Source organism: Sesamum indicum, linkage group LG4 (genome assembly GCF_000512975.1).
Source record: "Sesamum indicum cultivar Zhongzhi No. 13 linkage group LG4, S_indicum_v1.0, whole genome shotgun sequence".
NCBI classification, from domain to species: domain Eukaryota; kingdom Viridiplantae; phylum Streptophyta; class Magnoliopsida; order Lamiales; family Pedaliaceae; genus Sesamum; species Sesamum indicum.
In genome coordinates this window covers 15399486-15419455 of record NC_026148.1, presented here as the reverse complement: position 1 = coordinate 15419455, position 19970 = coordinate 15399486, and the positions used below count along the sequence as shown (strand labels likewise).

General features: G+C 33.9%; 2 protein-coding genes across 3 annotated transcripts; one reads left to right on the top strand and one right to left on the bottom strand.

Moving 5' to 3' along the window:
• On the top strand, positions 1162 to 4955 carry LOC105161125 (probable serine/threonine-protein kinase PBL7). Of its 2 annotated transcripts, XM_020693225.1 has the most exons (6): positions 1221 to 1359; positions 2328 to 2400; positions 2490 to 2683; positions 3212 to 3401; positions 3635 to 4026; positions 4387 to 4955. In XM_020693225.1, exons 4-6 carry the CDS (start codon positions 3281 to 3283, stop codon positions 4642 to 4644), a joined length of 771 nt encoding a protein of 256 aa, XP_020548884.1. In that variant the 5' UTR covers positions 1221 to 1359; positions 2328 to 2400; positions 2490 to 2683; positions 3212 to 3280; the 3' UTR covers positions 4645 to 4955. The 2 variants fall into 2 exon arrangements, with proteins under 2 accessions (XP_011077018.1, XP_020548884.1); XM_011078716.2 differs by lacking the exon at positions 2328 to 2400 and having other exon boundaries at positions 1162 to 1359.
• LOC105161124 (ecotropic viral integration site 5 protein homolog) lies at positions 5188 to 16682 on the bottom strand. Its single transcript, XM_011078715.2, has 19 exons — positions 16460 to 16682; positions 15911 to 16099; positions 14732 to 14801; positions 14005 to 14586; positions 13751 to 13924; positions 13527 to 13640; positions 12893 to 12951; positions 12625 to 12691; positions 12432 to 12483; positions 12241 to 12333; positions 11969 to 12052; positions 11415 to 11836; positions 10637 to 10698; positions 9442 to 9511; positions 7882 to 7962; positions 7683 to 7784; positions 7076 to 7200; positions 6787 to 6889; positions 5188 to 5538 (listed from the first exon to the last, which is right to left on the bottom strand). The coding sequence occupies exons 2-19, from the start codon at positions 15979 to 15981 to the stop codon at positions 5425 to 5427; spliced, it is 2445 nt and encodes an 814-aa protein (XP_011077017.1). The 5' UTR covers positions 15982 to 16099; positions 16460 to 16682; the 3' UTR covers positions 5188 to 5424.

Below are 19970 nucleotides of genomic sequence, written 5' to 3'. Positions count from 1 at the left end.
ATTATTTGAAACGAACCGACTACATCATCATTTAAATTTGTTTGAATTTATTATCGAGCTTCAAAAATTGTGTTTGAACTTGATTTGATTATTGATTGAATCAAGTTCAAACGAGTTTTGATTTGATCAAACACAAATCGACTCGAATACTTTGATATATTTTTAAATATATATATATATATACATATATATGAACTATTCGAATCGAGTTTGAAAGATTATCGAATAAAATATTATGTTCAAGTTTAGTAAATCGAGCTTGAACGACTTTTTATCGATCAATTTCAATCAAGTATCGAATATTTTGGCTTATTTTTCAGTTCTACCCCACAATTCTTTTCAAATTGAGACCCTCTTAGTCTTCATCTAACAAGACGAAGACTAAATTTTCGAGGTAAACAATAAGTTTTGTTGTTTAAAAAAAAAGATGAAAACAAAAATCATTTGAATTTATTGTTTTTAATTTTAGATACACCAATCAAAATAAATTGATTAATAAAAATAACAAATGAGTCATGCCTAAGTAATAAATGTTCACTTTTATTATTTATAAAAAAAAGGATAAATTACAATTATCTCTCTTGGAGTTTGACAAAATTACGAATATTTTTTTATTATTTAAAAAATTATGAATATATTTTTCAAATAAAAAATAATTATATAGTCTCTAGACGATGAAATGGATATTTCTATTTTATCCTTGCTGATCTTTTTTTTTTTAAAAAAAAAAAGTAGTTGAAAAAATGTAAAAAGAATGAGGGTATAAAATAAATAATCCATGAGATAATAGTCCGTAAAAGTATTTAAATTTTTTTAAAAAATATATAAAATTATAATTTATAATTCAAAATAACATTTTGGTCAAATCATTATAAAAATTGGATGGAAATATGACTTAATGAAATGGCCTGTTATTGAATGACGTCGAAATTAGGGGGTATTTACAATTTTTAAAACAATAAATTGGTGTTTGTAATTATCTGAAAGTTCAGGGGTGATTGTAATTTACCCAAAAACACTTTTGACTTGTATCAAATGTCAATTAGAGTGGAGTTTATAGGTGGTGAAAGAATAAACTAAAATGGAGGGACCATTAGTGCAAAAATCAACCCGGAGCGAAACGGTATATACCAAAAGAGCAACCTGTCTGAATTTAACGTCTCTCTCTCAGTCTCCTCTGTTTTGCCTTCTCTTGGAGCCCTCTTTTCCTCTCCCTCACTCGGAGAGGGTCACTAACTGTGAAAGTGAAAATAAAGGGGAATACAGAAATGGGCTGGTTCCTTTGCTCTGGAAAATCCAAGAAGAGAGCAAAGAAGGAACAGCGCAAGAAGTTCGATGATCGGATCCCGTCAAGTATAGGTACTCATGAAATGAATATGTGAATGCAAATTTTATGTGGTTTTTGTTCTGCTGACACCCCGCCTCTGTTTTGAAAATTTTGGACTTTTCTATTGTAGTGTTGTCACTGTGTCTGCATTTTCATGTCTTGATTCAGCTGAATTTCATAGAAATATTTTTATGGAAAATAATCTATAAAGTTTCTTAGTTCAGTTGATATTATTTGGAGGGGTTTTATGTAAGTTGTAGTTCTTGGCAAAGGTTGAATCTTTATGGATTATGCATCTTTTAGTTTGCAATTTACTTGTGCAGATGATATTGTTAGCATTTGAGTGTGTGTGCATATGTATATTGTTCTTATCTCTATGACTTTGATCGGAGCTTTATGCTGCCTCTGAGAGCAAGAAATCACATATGAAATTGGAACAGGAGAGATTTTATTTAAATTTTTATGCCTTTCTTGCTTCATTTTTATTACAATCAAAGCACTTTCATTCCTTCGTTTGGACAGTAGCTCTAATGAGCAGAAATTGTATAATGTGCTTTTAGTCATTCTGCTGGTAGTAGTCCTACGGACAAAGCAATTTTCCTTAGAATTTTCATCTTTCAGTGGCAAAGTCTGTCGGTGCTTAGATATTGTTATAAGCTGTTTAATTGTAAATCTTCTCCAACTAGCTTAATGAAGCTGTCTGGAGAACAATAATAAGATTTCCAGGTGTCTTTGTTGTTCTTCCATTATTACCTGTTATAGAAGACATCTTGTTAGGTGATGATTAATTCTCCTCATAAATCCTCATTTTGCTTCCGTAGCCTTTTGAAGTGTTATAGGTCCTTTACACTTGCAAATAATACTAATAAGGTCGTGTCTAAGTCAGTGGATTTTGACTTGGTGTTATTTTAGTAGCTTCAGTTGTAAGAGATTTATGCTCTCGTCTTACATTATATTGCTTGTATATCTCTGAATCTTGGCTTCCCTCCTTACTGCCAAGTTGAATAACTGAGTTGAAGATGAAGTCTATACATATTCTTAAAGGCAGCTTTGATTCACAAAGAAATTACTAGGTATTAAGCCCCTGCTACTAGTTATGTGTCTTGCTTCTGTGGTGAATATATGGTTGCCGATGTTGAGTTGTTTGATTTCCTCATGGCAGAAAAGGTAAACGTAAATCCGTTATTTGATCTAAAGAAAGAAGCTTGTAAAGACGGAGGATCCGGTTATATTGCCACAAACACATTTACATTTCTGGAATTGGCTACGGCTACCAAGAATTTCAGGGCAGATTGTCTTTTGGGTGAAGGTGGATTTGGAAGAGTCTATAAGGGACGGCTAGAGAGCACTAATCAGGTTTGTTATTGTACCATTATTATGAAACCTAAATGGCATTGATCGTTGCTGCTTGAAGGAATCAGACGAGCTTGAACTGTTTGTTTTTGTCGAGAGCAACTAGTTGTCATTCTCACTCCAGACGCCACTTTAGGTGCTCGAATATCTTTGTAAAAGATGGACCCTGGTGTATCTAATTGCAAGAAGGGAAAATAAATAAACTTTCGAAAATCTCTTGATGGTAGTATCACCGACGTTTGGTTAATATAACTTTATTTTATTCATCAAAATAAGCTCATATAGTTGATGCTTTTTTTACTTTGAAATTTAAACTACGAGGAAATGAGAAATTATTTGTTTCTTTCACCTTCTAGACTTGAATTAGTGGTGGCAATAGTGCTATATGTGCTGAGGTGGGAGCTTCTCTCTACAGTAACATCTGTATAGTCTGAGTATGTGTAGTTGCTCTTTTTATCTGTTGAACTCTATATCAATGGTTTCAGTTGGAGCATGTAAAAAACTTAACTTTTGCCATGCTATTTTGTGTAGATTGTGGCTATAAAGCAACTTGATCGCAATGGTCTGCAAGGGAACAGGGAATTTCTTGTCGAAGTGTTGATGTTGAGTCTACTTCATCACCCGAACTTAGTAAACTTGATTGGATACTGTGCTGATGGAGATCAGAGGCTTTTGGTGTACGAATACATGCCGTTAGGATCATTGGAAGACCATTTACATGGTACGGTTATTATAGCAACCTTAAATTTGATATACTTAAATTGCACTATTGCTAATTTCTGTTATAGAAGAAAGCAATGTAACATCTGTCACTAACTCGCTTGCACATGTTTTATTTTGACACTGATTATCAATGATGTCCAATTATTTAGTTGTTTTAAAGAGCTGATAAGCTTACCCAAATACTCTTGTAATTGCTTAAACTCCTGCTTGATCTATTCTTGCACTCTCCAGACCTTCCACCTGATAAAAAGCGACTTGACTGGAACTCAAGAATGAAAATAGCTGCTGGCGCAGCAAAGGGGTTGGAGTATTTGCACGAGAAAGCGAATCCACCCGTTATATATCGAGATTTGAAGTGTTCCAACATTTTATTAGAAGAAGGCTATCATCCTAAGCTTTCTGATTTTGGATTGGCCAAACTGGGACCCGTTGGCGATAAGACACATGTGTCTACTAGAGTAATGGGCACCTATGGATATTGTGCGCCGGAATATGCTATGACAGGACAGCTTACGTTGAAATCCGATGTTTACAGTTTCGGAGTTGTCCTTCTGGAAATTATCACCGGCAGAAAAGCTATTGACGACTCAAGAGCAGCTGGCGAACATAATCTTGTTGGATGGGTAAGAGATTCCTCTACTTTTTGTGTTACATGTTACATCTTTGTTTGCTGTATCTTTCATACTATGTTTCAAATATCAGTGATGCGAAGTGTTTGTGCAAATATTCAAACAGTAGCGGTGGTTTCTCTAATTTGAAATTAGTTGAGGTGGTGTAAATGCGATTGTCCCTAAAATCAAGCATGACACATATACCATGCGAAGAGAATGGAGCATCTCGAATGAAAAATGGCATTATTTATTGAATATTTGCATTCTATGATGAATTCTGATATAAATTTCTAAAAACTAAATTAGAGCAAGAATTGGAGAAGAAAACATTTAACAGACAAATTGATTATCTGATTGTCTCCTACCTTGTAGGCTCGTCCGTTGTTTAAAGACCGCCGGAAGTTCTCGCAGATGGCTGATCCCATGCTGCAAGGTCAGTACCCAGCTAGGGGCTTATACCAAGCTCTTGCTGTTGCTGCAATGTGCGTTCAGGAGCAACCCAACATGCGGCCTCTCATGGCAGACGTGGTAACGGCCCTAACTTATCTTGCTTCCCAGAAATACGACCCTGATATGCAAAGACCAAGTTCCGGCACCTCGACTCCAAGAACACGAAGGGAACAGCGGTAGCTGCGCTGACAGAAATGTTGTCAGACAAATACATAAGGATTTCTGGAAGGCGAAGCCGTGATAAGATTGTACAAAATCCTCCTTAAGTGCCACATTGAGGAAAGGATGGTTGAATTTAGTGAGCTTTTCGGTCATGAGATTTGTCATCGGCATTTGCTGCCTGCAGAATGGGGTCGAGAGGTCCAGCTAGAGCTGTCTGTGTCGTCGTACTTTAGTTGCCAGAAAGAAGAAAAGATTGAATCCCATCCACAAGATGTTAAATTTTTGAAGATTTTCATTTTCTGTCTATATTATTTCCTATTCTTTGCTTTTATTTCTTTCCTGTGTTTTTACATTATTCTTCCCACTTTGTTGGGTTTTCTTGATGTGTTCCTTAAGGTTTCATTGGATATGAGGGCTCTCTTGTATTTATAATTATATATGGTAATATAAATGGCTATAAAGATCAAACTGCTTCTGAGTACCTGCAAGTCTTGCACATGCATTTTACTTATCATTTTGAAAAGAAACATTTTCTAAATATTTTTTCCGAGACGGTAATAATTTCTGTTCAACAGCAGTTGCTTATACCTTATAAAGAATATGTAGTACAAGAACTGTGACAAAGACTTTACAATTTGGGTATACCTAAAACCCATGTTCCTTATAATAAATTCTTTGATCTTTGTAAATGAATGAACAAACAAACAATAACCATTACCAGTTCTATTTGATGAACTATAATACCAAACAAAACTCTCTATAACTCCAGAAATAATGCAGGCAGCCCTGTTGCTTCTCTTATGCCGTCTCGGCTACCTGATGGCCGTTGGTTTCCTCCTGCTTGGGGATTAAATTCTGTCCCTCGTTCGATGATTTCCCATCATTTGGCTCCTCGGTGCTGGTGGGCTTCCCCTGTTAGTCAATTTTTTTATGAATTATCAGGAGAGCAACATATGCAGTGGAACATGCCTCACATGCGTCATATACCAGAAACATAAAAGAAATAATAAAAGACAGCAATGTAAATGCTGCTTATCATCCCTATACTGGAGCAGTAGCAACTACTTGGAACACTCATCGAAACATAATTGTTTACTATGGAATGTGAAAATGCTGCAATGCATTATAGAACAATAGCAGAAAGCACATCGGCAATCACCAAAGACATAGAATTAGCTTATGCCACGCAGAGAAACTTCATGTGGTAAATAATTGTGCTCAGTGTCAGACATTTACAAGCATACAAAGGTTTATGTGTATAACACAAGTTTTCTAGATTAGCATTCAGCAAGTAGTTTTTCCACTTTGCTATTAGATTTGGATCTACAAACAAAAAATGGGGAGTACTTCTGAAAATTGAAAAATGAAATCTTCTCGACTTTTTTGGCACGTACGCTACTAAGTTTCACGGGTTGGCTTTTGGATAGAAAATAGTTCCCCAGAGATTATTCTTCACTGAACGTCTTGTTCAGTTGTACACCATTTTCTGGGTCAATATAGCATGTTTGAAAGATAAATCATGAACAAAAATCAATATTGCGCTAATATTATTCAATGGGATGTTAAATTACATCCATATAACCTTATTCGAACAAGACTCCCGGAAACCCGAAATTGTATGTGTAGAGTGTGACATTTGCAGAACATCGTGGCTTGAATAATAGTTATTTTTTAATTTGATTTAGCTTTGATGTTTATGAGATTTAGTTTTTCATGCACTTCTGCTTGTTAATCTATTCTATATATTAAGGGAGAGCACCTTTTGGTGTCTCTTTTTTTCGTCTTTTTTTTAATATTTAATTTAATATTTTTATTTGTCCATCTAACTTATCACTTTTGATAGTTATTTCTTTTTTCTTTTTTAGTTTTCATGCATTTTTTTGTCACTGTTTTTTTGTAAATTTAACATTAACTTATTATTTTGTATATACTTTATTAAATAACAAATATTTTATAAATGTTTTGTTTTAAATAGTTTACAGAATTTGCGCACACATAGGGTATGCCACAAATTACTAGTCTTAATAATGGAAGTTCTTTTAGTTGGGTTTTCAAGAGAAATAAAATTTAAGCAAATTCAATCTTCACTAATATAATACGAATCGTCAACAAGCACCTGATAAGCACAGAAACAATATTCAACTCGTTAGTTGTTCTAACCTTGTTTCTGTCGCGCCATCCTAATCCAAATGGTCTAGAAAGCAAACTGATCTTTCTTGTTGGCATGTCTTGTGAAGCATCTTGATTACTTTGCTGCACAGATCTGCAAAGAACATGGATATAGCAATAATGGGAAGTAAGAGGGTGGAACATTTATCAAAAGCTGGAGGTAAATATTTGCATAAAGAACAAGTAATTCCAATGGAGGAAAACCATAATAATATGGATGCAAAACATGTAAAATGCGATCTAATGAGTTCAAATAATACACTTAAAAGAAGTGGATTACCGAGGAGAAGGCATCGGTTTGTTTTGTCCTGATTGGTACTGCAAGGTAGCCTCCAGCATGGATTCTGCCATAACAGCCCTCTTTTCCATCTCAGCCAGGGCAGCAACTGCTTCTTCGTACTTCTCCTGCATGCATAGTAGCAACAGTGCAGCAATAACTCAATGAGATCAAGAATAGGAAAAAATTTGAAAGGAAAGGCAATGGACAAATTAGAGCATCAATATCTGAGAATACATTCCGAATTCTTTTTTTCAGCTTTTCTTTCAAGGGGGGGGGGGGGTAACTGTAACATTAAAGGGCTACAATATAACCATCATGAGGGATCAAGGTGTTTCAAAAAGCTGATAAAATGGAAAGGAAGGTGTCATGAATGAGCAATAAGTGACCAGCTTGAAAAACAAACATTAGGTTGTTGAGCAACCATGGTATTTGCATCTAGAGATACTGTGATGCAGTTTAAAGGTCCAGATCAAGATGCTAAACTGCTATACGCAAAAGTAAGAGATGCGTAAAGTGGTGTCTATTCGAGATTGCTTGCATAGACGCTAATGTAGAAAACAAGACTGATATAGCTACTAGCCTACTACAAATAAAAAGAAAAAGAAACCTGAAGCACTTGAGCAGCATATCTCTGGGCAGCAGCATCTTGCTCGGCAAATATGCGAGCATCCTCCGTGACCTTTTGTTCTTGTTCTACCCTCATTAGAATCTGTAAAAGACACCAAAGATGCGATTCCCATGTCAAAGAAAACGAGAAGGACAGCTAATGATGAAATCGTCATCGAATCTTACACCAGAAGTCTTACCTGAAGCATGGCATTCTCTTGTTCCTGCTTATCAGCAAGGGCTTGCCTAATCTCAGTGATCTCTCGCTCTAACTGCTCAACCTGTAAGTCAGAAAACAGATGCTCAGCCATCAGGTTAGATAATGTAAAGGAATATTCAAATAAAAGCAATACCCAGGCTGCAGCAGGTACAAAATTTTTAGAAGAAAAAATGGATCCAGATGACGTAACTCCACTAGATCCTAGACAGTTGTATAATGAAGTGCATTCAATTTTACAACACACAATCAAAGACATCACAGTCCAAGCATTGGCTAGAGAAAGTATACAACCATCAAATGTTACACCCTCCATCATGTTTAAAGTTAATAGAATTGTACAGTTAAGGCTTCAGCTAAAGCATACCAGAAATATAAGATCACAAGGTTGGAGTGAGTGGATGAGTGAGAGACACAGAGTGCGAGAATCTATCCTTCAAAATAAAATAAGTAAATTAAAGGTTAATTACACTGTCTTATGTTGCTATGGGACCCCATAATGCAAACCTCCCCTTTTAGTTTCAAACTTATAAAAGCCCGCCTCTGACTGTCAGAATCTGATCAAAACCAAAAAGATTTATGGAACAAGAAATTCACCTTTACTAAGGTTTAGTAGTTACAGAGAATAACTATAATGTTTGTATAATGTGAAAGGAGGTATATGCTATACAAATCTTCAATGTGTTTTTACTTTTTATCCTTTTGCAATAAGAATATATTGAGTTCATAATAAATTGATTTCTTATGAAACTAACAGAAAATGTGATGGGCACAAAAAGTGTGCAAACCTAAGACAAACTGATCAAGACTATTGCTAAGACATGAGAAAGACAAAACATTCTTCAGATTCAATTATATACCAATTGTAGATTGGAATATTTCAAGAAAAGACTTTGAACATGAGAAAAGAATATTTATCTATACAGTATACACTGACTTTAACTTCTACATATTATTAAGTCTAGTGAACCTTTAGATGTTGCATCTTGTGGTTCATGGTTTCTAATTTGACAAAACATTATTTAAATAATTAAATGCCATGACATAAGTTACTATCCCCATTTTGTGTAGCTGGGAATTTTTATTGATGCCAATTACTTTGCTTGTAAATTATGAGGATAGTTGGAATTTAGCTACAGATTGGTGGTTATGAATTTTTGTAAGATTGGGGTTGGTAAAACCAGGATAATCATTATAGGAAAGTGGAAGTTATTTCATTATCTTACAGGGGTAATTGTAATAATTTTTGGTAGCCTCATTAAAAATATGTAGCATCATTAAAATATGAGAGGGCATTTTGGAAAATTTATAAGAGTTATGGAGATGTCATCAAGTTTCACCAGATTGACTACTGGAAAGGAGTTGATTTTGACTTGGAGATCATAAGGGACGGCAAATAACAGTGTAATTTTAAATTTGTAAGGGGGAAAATCATGAATAGCTAGCATGCAGTAGTGTCGACATTCATATGTAGCCAAACAATAAGCAAAAGAATAGAGATATAAAAATCCAAAAGGTGAGCACATCAAGCTTCTTAGAATACCCTTGCACTCAATTGTCGCCGATTATCCTGCTTAACCATCTCCATCAGTGCTGTTTCAAGCTCTTCTGCTCTGTAAAAAAGAAATCAGCTTTTATGCATCAGTTGGTGTATGACATACAGGATCCAGAAAAATACAAACCAAAAGAAAGTACATTTGAACACAAGAAGCACAATTCATTTGGAATAACATGTAGATTGTATATGAACTTTGAAAGCAAAAACCTATACTAATTATGATTATCAGAAGATAGAACTGAAATAATACAAGTAATATTGGTTGCAGAATGATCCTTATTTTCTAATTCTCAGAAGACACTGAGTTGTTAGACCCCTTCTATGTTTAACTTTTGAAATTTTTAATTATTTCTCACATTACATCTATGAATATTGTAAAGGATAATACAAAAGCATGTGTGTGGAACTGAGGGAAAACAGAATCTTGGAGTTGAAATCAAGCGGGGCGAATTTAACATAGAAGAAATTCTTGGTCAAGCTTAGAAAACACCTGATGTTTTTGGAGTTATTTCAGCCCTTCTGAAATATTGGGTGGTCTAAAACCAACCCAAAGTTTCTACTATTGAAAATGACCAAAATCAAAGCAAAACCCCTCTACCCCCTCTTTTGATATTTTATATACATTAAAGATTATAAAATGCCACTACCAAGGCACGATTTGCCAGTAACATTTGTCTCCTCATACAACAATATTGTGCGTATTTTTTGTCCAATTTTTATACTGTTCAACCATCTCCAAAAAACAATAACAAACACCAATCACATTCTACAAACACTCAAAAACCTCAAATTTATTCTTTCAGAACCATCCAGGGGTAAATTAAAAACAAATCCACACATTCTGAAGTTCTTCACAAAACCAGTTTCCGACTTCAGCTTTGGTGCCAGTTGCATAAAGCAACATACATCAATATTCAATATGCTTTACTCTGAGGAGATATCACACAAGGGAAGACTACGAAGTTACAGAAATATGTTTTAGAGAAATTGGGAGTTTATCATCTTGCTCACACAACAGCTAAGGTAGTAGTTTAGGAAAATGGACAACCCAAACAGCAATGTGTGATTTAAGTGATTTAGAAGTAACAGTTATTTATCCCAAGAGGAGCTGGGTTATAAATAAAGAATTGATAGCTTTCAAGAGAGCATTTAAAAAACAATAATCTATCAATGTCTTCACCTCAGCTCAGCAGATCTTTTGTCCTCAAGCACCTTGCACAACTCAACTTTAAGCCACACCACCTGTGTGCAATCAAATTAAAAGCATTGGATAAAACTATTACCTTACTTTTCAGATAAATAAAAGATCATACTTTTCAGATAAATACAAGATCATTCAAAGCTAACAAAGCAAGCTAGGCATGCCCTCTGAATGCAAAAAGACTAAAAATTTCTACACTCAAATACCTTCTACACTTATTATTAATGTGTACTCACAGACAAAAAACTGAGAACAAATTAATCAAAAAAGAAAATATTAAAGACAACTAAATGCAGAAAGAGGCATACCACGAAAGACCATCAAAATACTCCACATCTAATATACCAGTCATATTGCATTAAATGTATGTGCTCAAGTATTGCTATTTATTTGGACATTTTTATTATGAAATGAAAATAATAAAATATAGTCAATAGCTTTGGAAAAGCACTATTTATAGAAAGAATAAATATCATTTTGTATGATGCCTCAGTACCTACTACCTATCCAAGACTAAATTCTACGTCTGTCTTCAGTGACAAAAATATATAAAAATCAGACAGCTAGTTAGGCTGGTCATGGTAATAAAGGATGATCAATTGATAGTGATCATGTGCTAAGGAATCAGGTCATCAAATCCAGCATACTCTTCTGATACAAGGGTCAGGTAAGAGAAACTTATTGAGAAATTGGATCGTGGAAGGGGATAAGAACCAAATCTAGTTTGTATGACATGTTGGAAGAATCAAATAGCTACCTGCTCTTCAAGATCTTTAGCAGAATCTATCTCGCCATTACCATTCAAGCTCATATATAAATCACCCACATCAGCAGATGAAGAATCCAAATGTGACGCATCACCATTCATCTGTGTCTCCACTTGTTCTGCTTTATCATTTCCTATCATCATTGAACCTGGATCCTTTTTGAAACTATACAACTTAGAAGCTAGACCATGGGGATCCTTCCAAACTCTAACTCCTTTTGATCTTTCTTCCAATGCCGCTTTGACAGCTGGTCGATGTTTATTTCTTAGTTCTTGTAATCGTGTTTCCTGAACATTTTGGTAACCCATGCAAGCTGTCAAGACAAGTTGGCTGCTATCAAAAGTGGAGCCAGCTAGTGATTGAAGCAGGGTGACTGCATCTCCGGCATCCTTGGTTGTCACCAATGCAGGTCCTGCACGAAACTAAACAAAGATGAGTTTCTTCCTGTAAAGGAGCCATTCCAGTATGCACAAAGCCCGCAAGAGAGGTCTACATATTTTGATTAAATGCCAATAAACAAATTAAGAATATCACAATGCATTACCATATAATTCCATTAAAGCAAGTGCAGTCCGGAAAAGCATTACACGATTTCCTTCAAAGAGAAGCACGTCCCAGACTCTAAGAACTGAAGGGAGATTAAGCTTATCAGTCTTACGAGTTATTAGTTAAAAGGAATAGCTTATAAGGAGAATCGGAATGCTAAGAGTTTTGAGATGGCCAACCAAAAAATTATTACAGTCTTAACAGCCAATGGTATCTATTTAAAATGATATTTCAGTTAAGTATTTGCAAGATTGAGGCAAAGAAACTGACCACTTTCCCATGGTAGCATATTCATAAATATTGTGAGGAACCATGGCCCAGTCGCCCAGGCCACCTGCACTCCCAGGTAATCCAGATGGTTTACTGAGACATACACAAAGTTATTAGGAGCAGAGAAATGATTGGCCAGGAATCTCATCAGGAAAGAAATGGTAACAGAAAAGCAATCAAAAGGAACAGACCCAATTTGGGAAATTTTTCACGCACCAACTCCTCAAGAACAAGTTGGTCAACCTGCCAAGATAGTAACCACAAGAAACCATAATGATATTATGCCATTTAATCATGCTTTTGATTTGGAAAGACATAGTAAATTGGCGAACTTAGTTCTTATCGATACAAAGGAACAGCTGGCAAGCAAAATCCAAGTAGTACCTGAGATTCTATCATTTCTTCTGAATAATAGCCATCAAAATAGTCATCTAGAATACCCATTAAAGTCCTGAAAGTCAAGCAACTTCTTAGATTCTGTCTAGTCTAACCCAAAGATATCTTGAGCAAGTGAATAACTGCATGCATTCTACAGGAAGTGGAAACCCCACCAAGTGGGATCAGCATTTTACATGCCAAAAAATTTTAAATAGTCAACAACTATGGATCTAGAATACCATTGCAAAAATATTGAACCAAGATTCCAACCCACCAAAAAGCATTTTCCTCTGGCATCAGCAGCAATAACAAGCCAGCAAAGAAGTTCATGGCCTGCATGGATCAGAAATAGAATAAGCAGGGCAATAGGATGACAGATTTGTGAGGATAACAGCATGGTTTTGGAAATCCAAGCACTTATCAAAGGCTTATCTCTAAAAGGGATAAAACAAATGCAGACAACTTGGAATTGTCCAAGCAGTCTCAGTCATCAACATAGATTGTACGTGCATGTTTTCAATATTTTAAGAAGAAAAAGAAGACAAATTCACCACCAAACCACCCGTACTGAAAAGTCCTAAATGAATAGATAATGGTCTCTGACCTCTTGTGTTGACCTAGGACCTAGTCCACCAACAATGCTGCAGCAAGGGAACAATGGAGGACAAATTTGGGGAGAAATAAGAAGAAGAAAGAAATAGAAAATGCAAACATTGGAGTGAAGATACATATAAAAGCAGCAGGATTGTGATAGATGGTTATTATAGGAATTAAACTACAAAGCACTATGAGGGCAATCAAGAGGAGGATTTCGAAGTGGCTAACAGTAAAATGTGATGGCAACCAATATTACAACAATTTCCACTCATAACTGTCGGGCGATGAAAATCTCAATAAAATGGAAATACCTGGCAATAGCCAACAGAAGGATTATGCCGGGCATAAGCTGTAAGTAAACGCCTCAAAGCATTTCTACCATCCTCATCGAGAGCTGGATGACCAGGAAAAGTTCGAGGTAAATCCTGCATTATGGAAGTGATGAAGTTGCATTTCTGATGGTAGTGATATGGACCTATAGAGTGGTAATTTCTAAGTAGTAAAATGACTTCATAGGTAAAGAAGAATGAATAACCTTCTCAATCTGGCCTTTCCATTTTTCAGAGATTCCCACAGAATCTACATTTAATTCGTGATTCTTGTCCTCCAGTTCAGTGCTTTTACTTTCTATGTTGGCATCTGGAGCAAGCAAATTCTGATAGTATTTTTCCACTCGCCGTGCTCTAACACCAACAAAGGCTTGCCAGAGCTGTAATTTCAAGTGGCAGAGTAAATAGAACTTGTACAAGAGAAAGCAGGGAGGAGATCACCCAATTATGTATAACCTACCTCCCCCCTTAGGGCCATCGGGACACCGCCTTGAACAAGACATTCAAGTTCTTCCTTCCAAGGAGGTAGAGATTCATGACCAGCGGCCTCTGTGTCCAAAGAAGGAATACCATCAGTTCCAACGATATCTTGAATGGGGTCTGATTCTGATCTCTCCAGATCATAGAACTCTTCCTCAGAGTCGTCTTCAGATGCTCCTTTTCCAGGTCTAGCCTCTTCAATGGAAGAAAGTTGCTTCTTCAGCTCATTTTTAATCAAATTGTCCTTTTTCTTCACACGGGAACTCATCATATCCTCTATGGCATGAAGAGATGGTCTGATATCCGTCCATATTTGTGCACAATGAACCTTAGTTTCTGCTGCAGATGGTACCTCTTTATTCTCTTCGCTCAAACTGTCTCCATTTGTATCATCAGCTTCAGTATCATTCTTGGAACTATCATCAGCTGTTACATTGGTCGACTCAACATTCGACTTTATGGCATTAATTTTTTCAGATAACCCAGTAGCAGCCAATTGAGCAGACTCACATTGTCTTTCCAGAAAGTCCTTCCACCTGTCTGACCTCTCCTCCTCTTCTTCCTAAAAGCACATCACAACAGTAAATGTACATTATTAATTAGTGCAAAGGAAAAGCAGTTTTCAGTTTGATAATCTTTTGGTTTGTAAGAAAATTAAAAAAAATAATGAGTTGAAGAAGAATACATGGAGAGGAGGACTGGTATACCTTGTAGATATTTGCATATTCTCGGTATCTTTGTAAGTGTTGAGGTCTCACTGCAAACCCATACGCGTCCCTGCTCATGCAAGTTTCAAAATCAATTATATAACTCAAGTAACTATTGTTTGAGTTCCAGTGAAAAGTCTCCAGACTTTCCTTCATGCTTCCTTATTTTAAAGACAATAGAGGAATATTAAAATTGTTGGGGAAAAGCCCGCATACGTACAGAAAAACATCTATCAGATATAGCTGCATTCATTTTCCTTCAACCCAATTTCCTTCAAGACAAAATAGGAACTCAAAAAGAATCTCATCAAAGAAAGTGTCTCTTATTTTCAGTCTTTATCATATCGAAGTGGCAGTTATAATATCACACACATGTTACTTAAATTTCTTTGTGCACCCCTATTTTAAAATTTGTTGTACTTTTTGTTATTGTACACACCTCGGATCAGTCTCTAAAGGCCTTCATCAGGACATCTAATTTGACATTTCATCTCAAACTTTTTCTAGATCAGGAAAACAAAATCGCCTTTATCGTTTTAATTTACAACCAGTTGACCAAGTTTGCCTCTTGGAAGCATTTAAGTGGGCGTTATGAACATGTTCAAATTATGTCCTTAAAATAGGTAAAACTAAAAGCACCAGGATTGGCTAATTACTTCACACAGTGCATACTAATTTATATCTCAAACCCCTATCATCGGCCATAACTCATAAATTCATTTGACTCTCTCTCTCTCTCTCAAGAAAGAGCAATTTTATCTCAAATGGAACATGATTTCTTTACAACAGTCAGTAGAATCAGTTCGGATCTTTGATTGCAAATTGGTGTCACGTCTCTTGCACCTCATTCACAAACGTAACATATATGAGTTCCACATCATGTTTATACACATGGCTCACACGTATCACTATAAATACAATACAGGATACAACATCAATTTACAATAAAAAGTCCGGACTGCAGTAGAACCAAAGTAAGAACCCGAAATCATCACAAAATCTATGAACACAAAACTCTTCCTTTAAAATGGCGACAAGGTTAGCTATTGAGTGACAGATCAAAAAGAAAGCAATGCAAGAACCCAAGTAAAAATTCACTCCAATCCAGTCCAAGAAAACGAAAATGACGGACACGTGGAGAAATGCCAAGCAACGTAAGCACCAAGTCAATCGCCATACCTCTTGTGATCAAAAGAAACTACAGGACCCGGGTTTAGGACAACTTCCGCCGCCGCCCCTTTCGCCTTCATCGTCGGAACTGATATCTAAAAAACCCAACTCCAAGATCTCCCTTTTCCCACCTCTACTTATCCGGGTCCTCGATTTTCCACGAGCCCGATTGATCTATTCACTCTCCCCCTGAAATCTCTGCAACAGAACAAACCGTAGAGTCAATAAATGCCGAAATGGGTCACCTTATTCTCTCGTTTCTTGGCTATGTCGGTCTCACTCAGTAAGCAGCAGCTTTGACACTGGTGGGGGGGTAGGATGGGGTACGGGACGGGGTCGATTTTCCACGAGCCCGATTGATCTATTCACTCTCCCCCTGAAATCTCTGCAACAGAACAAACCGTAGAGTCAATAAATGCCGAAATGGGTCACCTTATTCTCTCGTTTCTTGGCTATGTCGGTCTCACTCAGTAAGCAGCAGCTTTGACACTGGTGGGGGGGTAGGATGGGGTACGGGGTGTGGGGGGTAGTATTATCACATGGAAAGTGCGAGTTTACCGTCACAGAAATCTTCCATGTGAGGGACTGATTTCTTAGCACGGAATTCGAGTGGGAATTCTACAAAGTTGAGTGAAATTGCAGGCAAAAAGTTAATCAGAGATCTGAGTGAGTATCGAAAATCTGCGAGCATTCACATTCCAAGCTGCCAAAGGAGTTCTTGCGCTCTCAATTTTGGCTAGTTTTTATGCTACACTCCAAAAGGTTGAAAAGTTTCAATTTTTTTGAGATTTTTCTTTCTAATCATGTAAAGACAAAGATGTATGTGTATATATATACACCAATCATATCATAATTTAGGAAATAAGTTTAAGGTTACGTTGTATTATACTGATGTATTATCATTTATTTAATAAAATTTATATTTATCAAATAAGTTTAAGGTTGAGATTTAAAAAAAAAAATTAAAGTTGAGCTTTTATGAATAAATTCCATATTATAACTTGATGTTTCATCAGATGTTTGAGTATTTATATCACTTTATATAAATTATTTTAATTTATTTATCGTTATTAATATATTGATTAAATTGAAAAATTATTAATTTAACAAGATGCGTCATTATTTACCATTATTAGTAAAATAAATAGGAGTATTTATATATATAATTGATAAATTTTACAAAGTGAATATGATTTTTAGTATCATATTTTTCATATTTTACCATATCAAGAAAAACAATTAACAATTTTACATATATAAAATTATTAATTTTCTTTATTATAATTTGCATATTCTCAATTACAGTACAAAATTTATTTAGATTTTTTGGAGAATTCTCTTTTGATTTATATTAGATTTTAGATTGTGATATAAATTAGAGATTTAATTCAACTTACCTCTTTTTTCTTTGGAATGTTGCCTTAATTAATTGGTAACGGTATATTATTTGAATTTTTTTGAAAATTATAATTATGACAACTTAAATAAAACTTTGTTAATATTTATAAGGGTTAATTACCGCTAGAGTTACTTTAAAATGCGAAATTATAATTTTTTTCAAAAAAATTTTAAAATTACAGTTACATCCCTTTTGAAAATTCTCCATTTACACTTAGTTTTCATTTATTAGAGTTTAGATAAAAAATGCTGACATTAATAAAAAAATAACTATATAAAATTTTAATTTTGCTCGTTCACTCAACGTTCGCAAGTATATTTCTCTGCTTATAATGGGATATATGCGATTATATATATAGGTTAACAACATTATATTTTTTTCCCCTTGTAATTATAAAATTAATATTAAATGAGAGCAAAACTAAAAAATTATTTAACTTTTTGTCTAATATTAATATTTTTGTTTAAATTTTAATAAAAAAGTGTAAATAATAAATTTTGGTAGGGAGTTTAGGGTAATTTCACATTTTTAAATAAATAAAGTGGTGGACAATCATAATTTGATCCTTTTACAATTCATGTAGACCCTACAAAAGGGATTAAAAAGTTTAAAATTACTTTACCCAAGTAATGATTGAATTTTCCCCCTTTTAATTTTAAAAACACTGTTTTTTTTTTTTTCTTTTCTTGAAAAGTTAGAGGTTTAAAATAAAATGTTTTAAGGTAAAAACAAATAATAATAATAATTATTTTACTAGTGAATAAGTTATCATTACATAATAATTTTTAATTATTAATATCCACATATTTATAGAGTTCGAACTCCCAATCTTGTTGTTATTCGGCATGAACTTAACTAACTGAATTAGATAAAATTTGTACACATATAATTACTTTCACCCGTCTAATCTTTGAAAATAAAGTTAAGAGGGTGTTTGGCTAAATTTATTTTAAAATATTTTATATGTTCGTAGATTTTTGCAAAATATATTTTATTATTTGTCAAGAACATTATTTTCGCGTCCTCCATATTTACGATCTAATATTTATTCTTAAAAAATTTAAATTAATTAATTATTTTTATCTTCTCCATTTATTATGATTTTTAATAACTATCATTTGGTAGTTATCCTTTTTTTTTTCCTCATACAATTTTTTTTATTTCCCCAACATCATGAATTATCTTTGTTTATCAATAATTATAAATCAAAATATTTATATTAATTGATTATACATATAGGTACGTACTTTTTTACTCTACAAAAATAATGCAACTTATATAAATATTTTTATTTTAAATGTTTTTAAAATTTATTTACGTACATAAAATGCGGCACACTTATTAGTATTTGTTGAGCTTGTAAGATATTAATCTTATTTTAAAAACAAGATATTCTTTATTTTAAAAATTTATTAAAAGTTGAAGAAGTTTATTAAAATTTCAAAAATAAATTAAGAACTCTTTATTTTTTCTAAAGTAGTTTCTAAGTTCTAAGATCACAATATTATTTTAGAATTTAAAAAGTTTTTTTAAATAAAATTTATCAGATATTTTTTTATATTTTATAAACTCTTAAACATCTTATAAAATATTTTAAAAAGCTTATACGCTCACCTAAACTCTATATAACTACAATTTAATTTAAATAATTGATGTTTGAAAAATATAAGCATGAAACTATTACAAATAATACTAAATATTTGGAGGAATTGCCTTAGCAATACTCTAATTAAAATTGTTGTTTAATTTTTTCTCACTAATATTATTATATTTTTTTTTTGTAGTAAACTCAATTTATGTCCTGAATTTTCTTGTCAAAAGAGTATAATTTTACCATATTTTCAAAGGAGACAGAAAAGGAAAAATATAAAAAGATGACACTTTTCATACACAAATAATGAGTCTTGATATTACTACACAATTTTTTTTTTTATTATGTCAAGAATATCATTAATTTATTTTTTCTTATTTCTTATTTTTTTTAAAATGTGATGTGTCGGTTTATATATTTATTGGATTAATAGCAGACACTCCCCAATGTATGAGGGGTTTTGCACTTTGCCCCCAATCATTTTTATTTACGCTCAATGGCCCAACCTTTTCTTTTTTGTTTCATTTTATCTTTTTTTACACTTTCAAGTGAATCAAAAGAGAATATTCTGACTCCATGAACACACGCGCTTTAGGACGATTTACTTGCCGGGTAAATTGTAAATTCACATCCTAATTTTTTCAAAAATTAATAATAATAAAACTAAAAGAAGAATTGAAGAAAAAGTGTCTTCTTCTTCATCCACCTTCCCATTAATGGTTTTTCCCTCCGGGGTTAATCTAGTTCTCCCCTCCGCTGGAGTCCAGTCGTGCAGCTTCCCCACCGCCCCATTCCAACCCTCCAAGATCAAAATCAATATACTAATCTGCATATTTTGAAAATACTGCAAAATCACTTCTTCATTCATATCAATAAATATTTCCCGCTCAATAAAAATTTATTTCCTTCACAAACCTCATAAGTTTGATAATCAATTTTTAGCTTCAAGCTAGTTCAATTGTCCTGAGAGACTTGAATATAATAAATGAAGAAATTAAAATTTATTTTTTCTAATAAATAAAAAAGGAATTACAGAACTAAAAACCCTCAAGTTAGTCGAAAATCAATAATATAAAAAT

Coding starts and splice junctions, on each gene's coding strand:
- LOC105161125 (XM_011078716.2), top strand. CDS start 1,269: ATGGGCTGGTTCCTTTGCTCTGGAAAATCCAAGAAGAGAGCAAAGAAG. Junction 1,360..2,489: donor TCGGATCCCGTCAAGTATAG/GTACTCATGAAA, acceptor TCCTCATGGCAG/AAAAGGTAAACGTAAATCCG. Junction 4,027..4,386: donor AACATAATCTTGTTGGATGG/GTAAGAGATTCC, acceptor CCTACCTTGTAG/GCTCGTCCGTTGTTTAAAGA.
- LOC105161124 (XM_011078715.2), bottom strand. CDS start 15,981: ATGAAGGCGAAAGGGGCGGCGGCGGAAGTTGTCCTAAACCCGGGTCCT. Junction 6,890..7,075: donor AAACCGATGCCTTCTCCTCG/GTAATCCACTTC, acceptor TGTTCTTTGCAG/ATCTGTGCAGCAAAGTAATC. Junction 5,539..6,786: donor GATGGCGCGACAGAAACAAG/GTTAGAACAACT, acceptor ATTGACTAACAG/GGGAAGCCCACCAGCACCGA.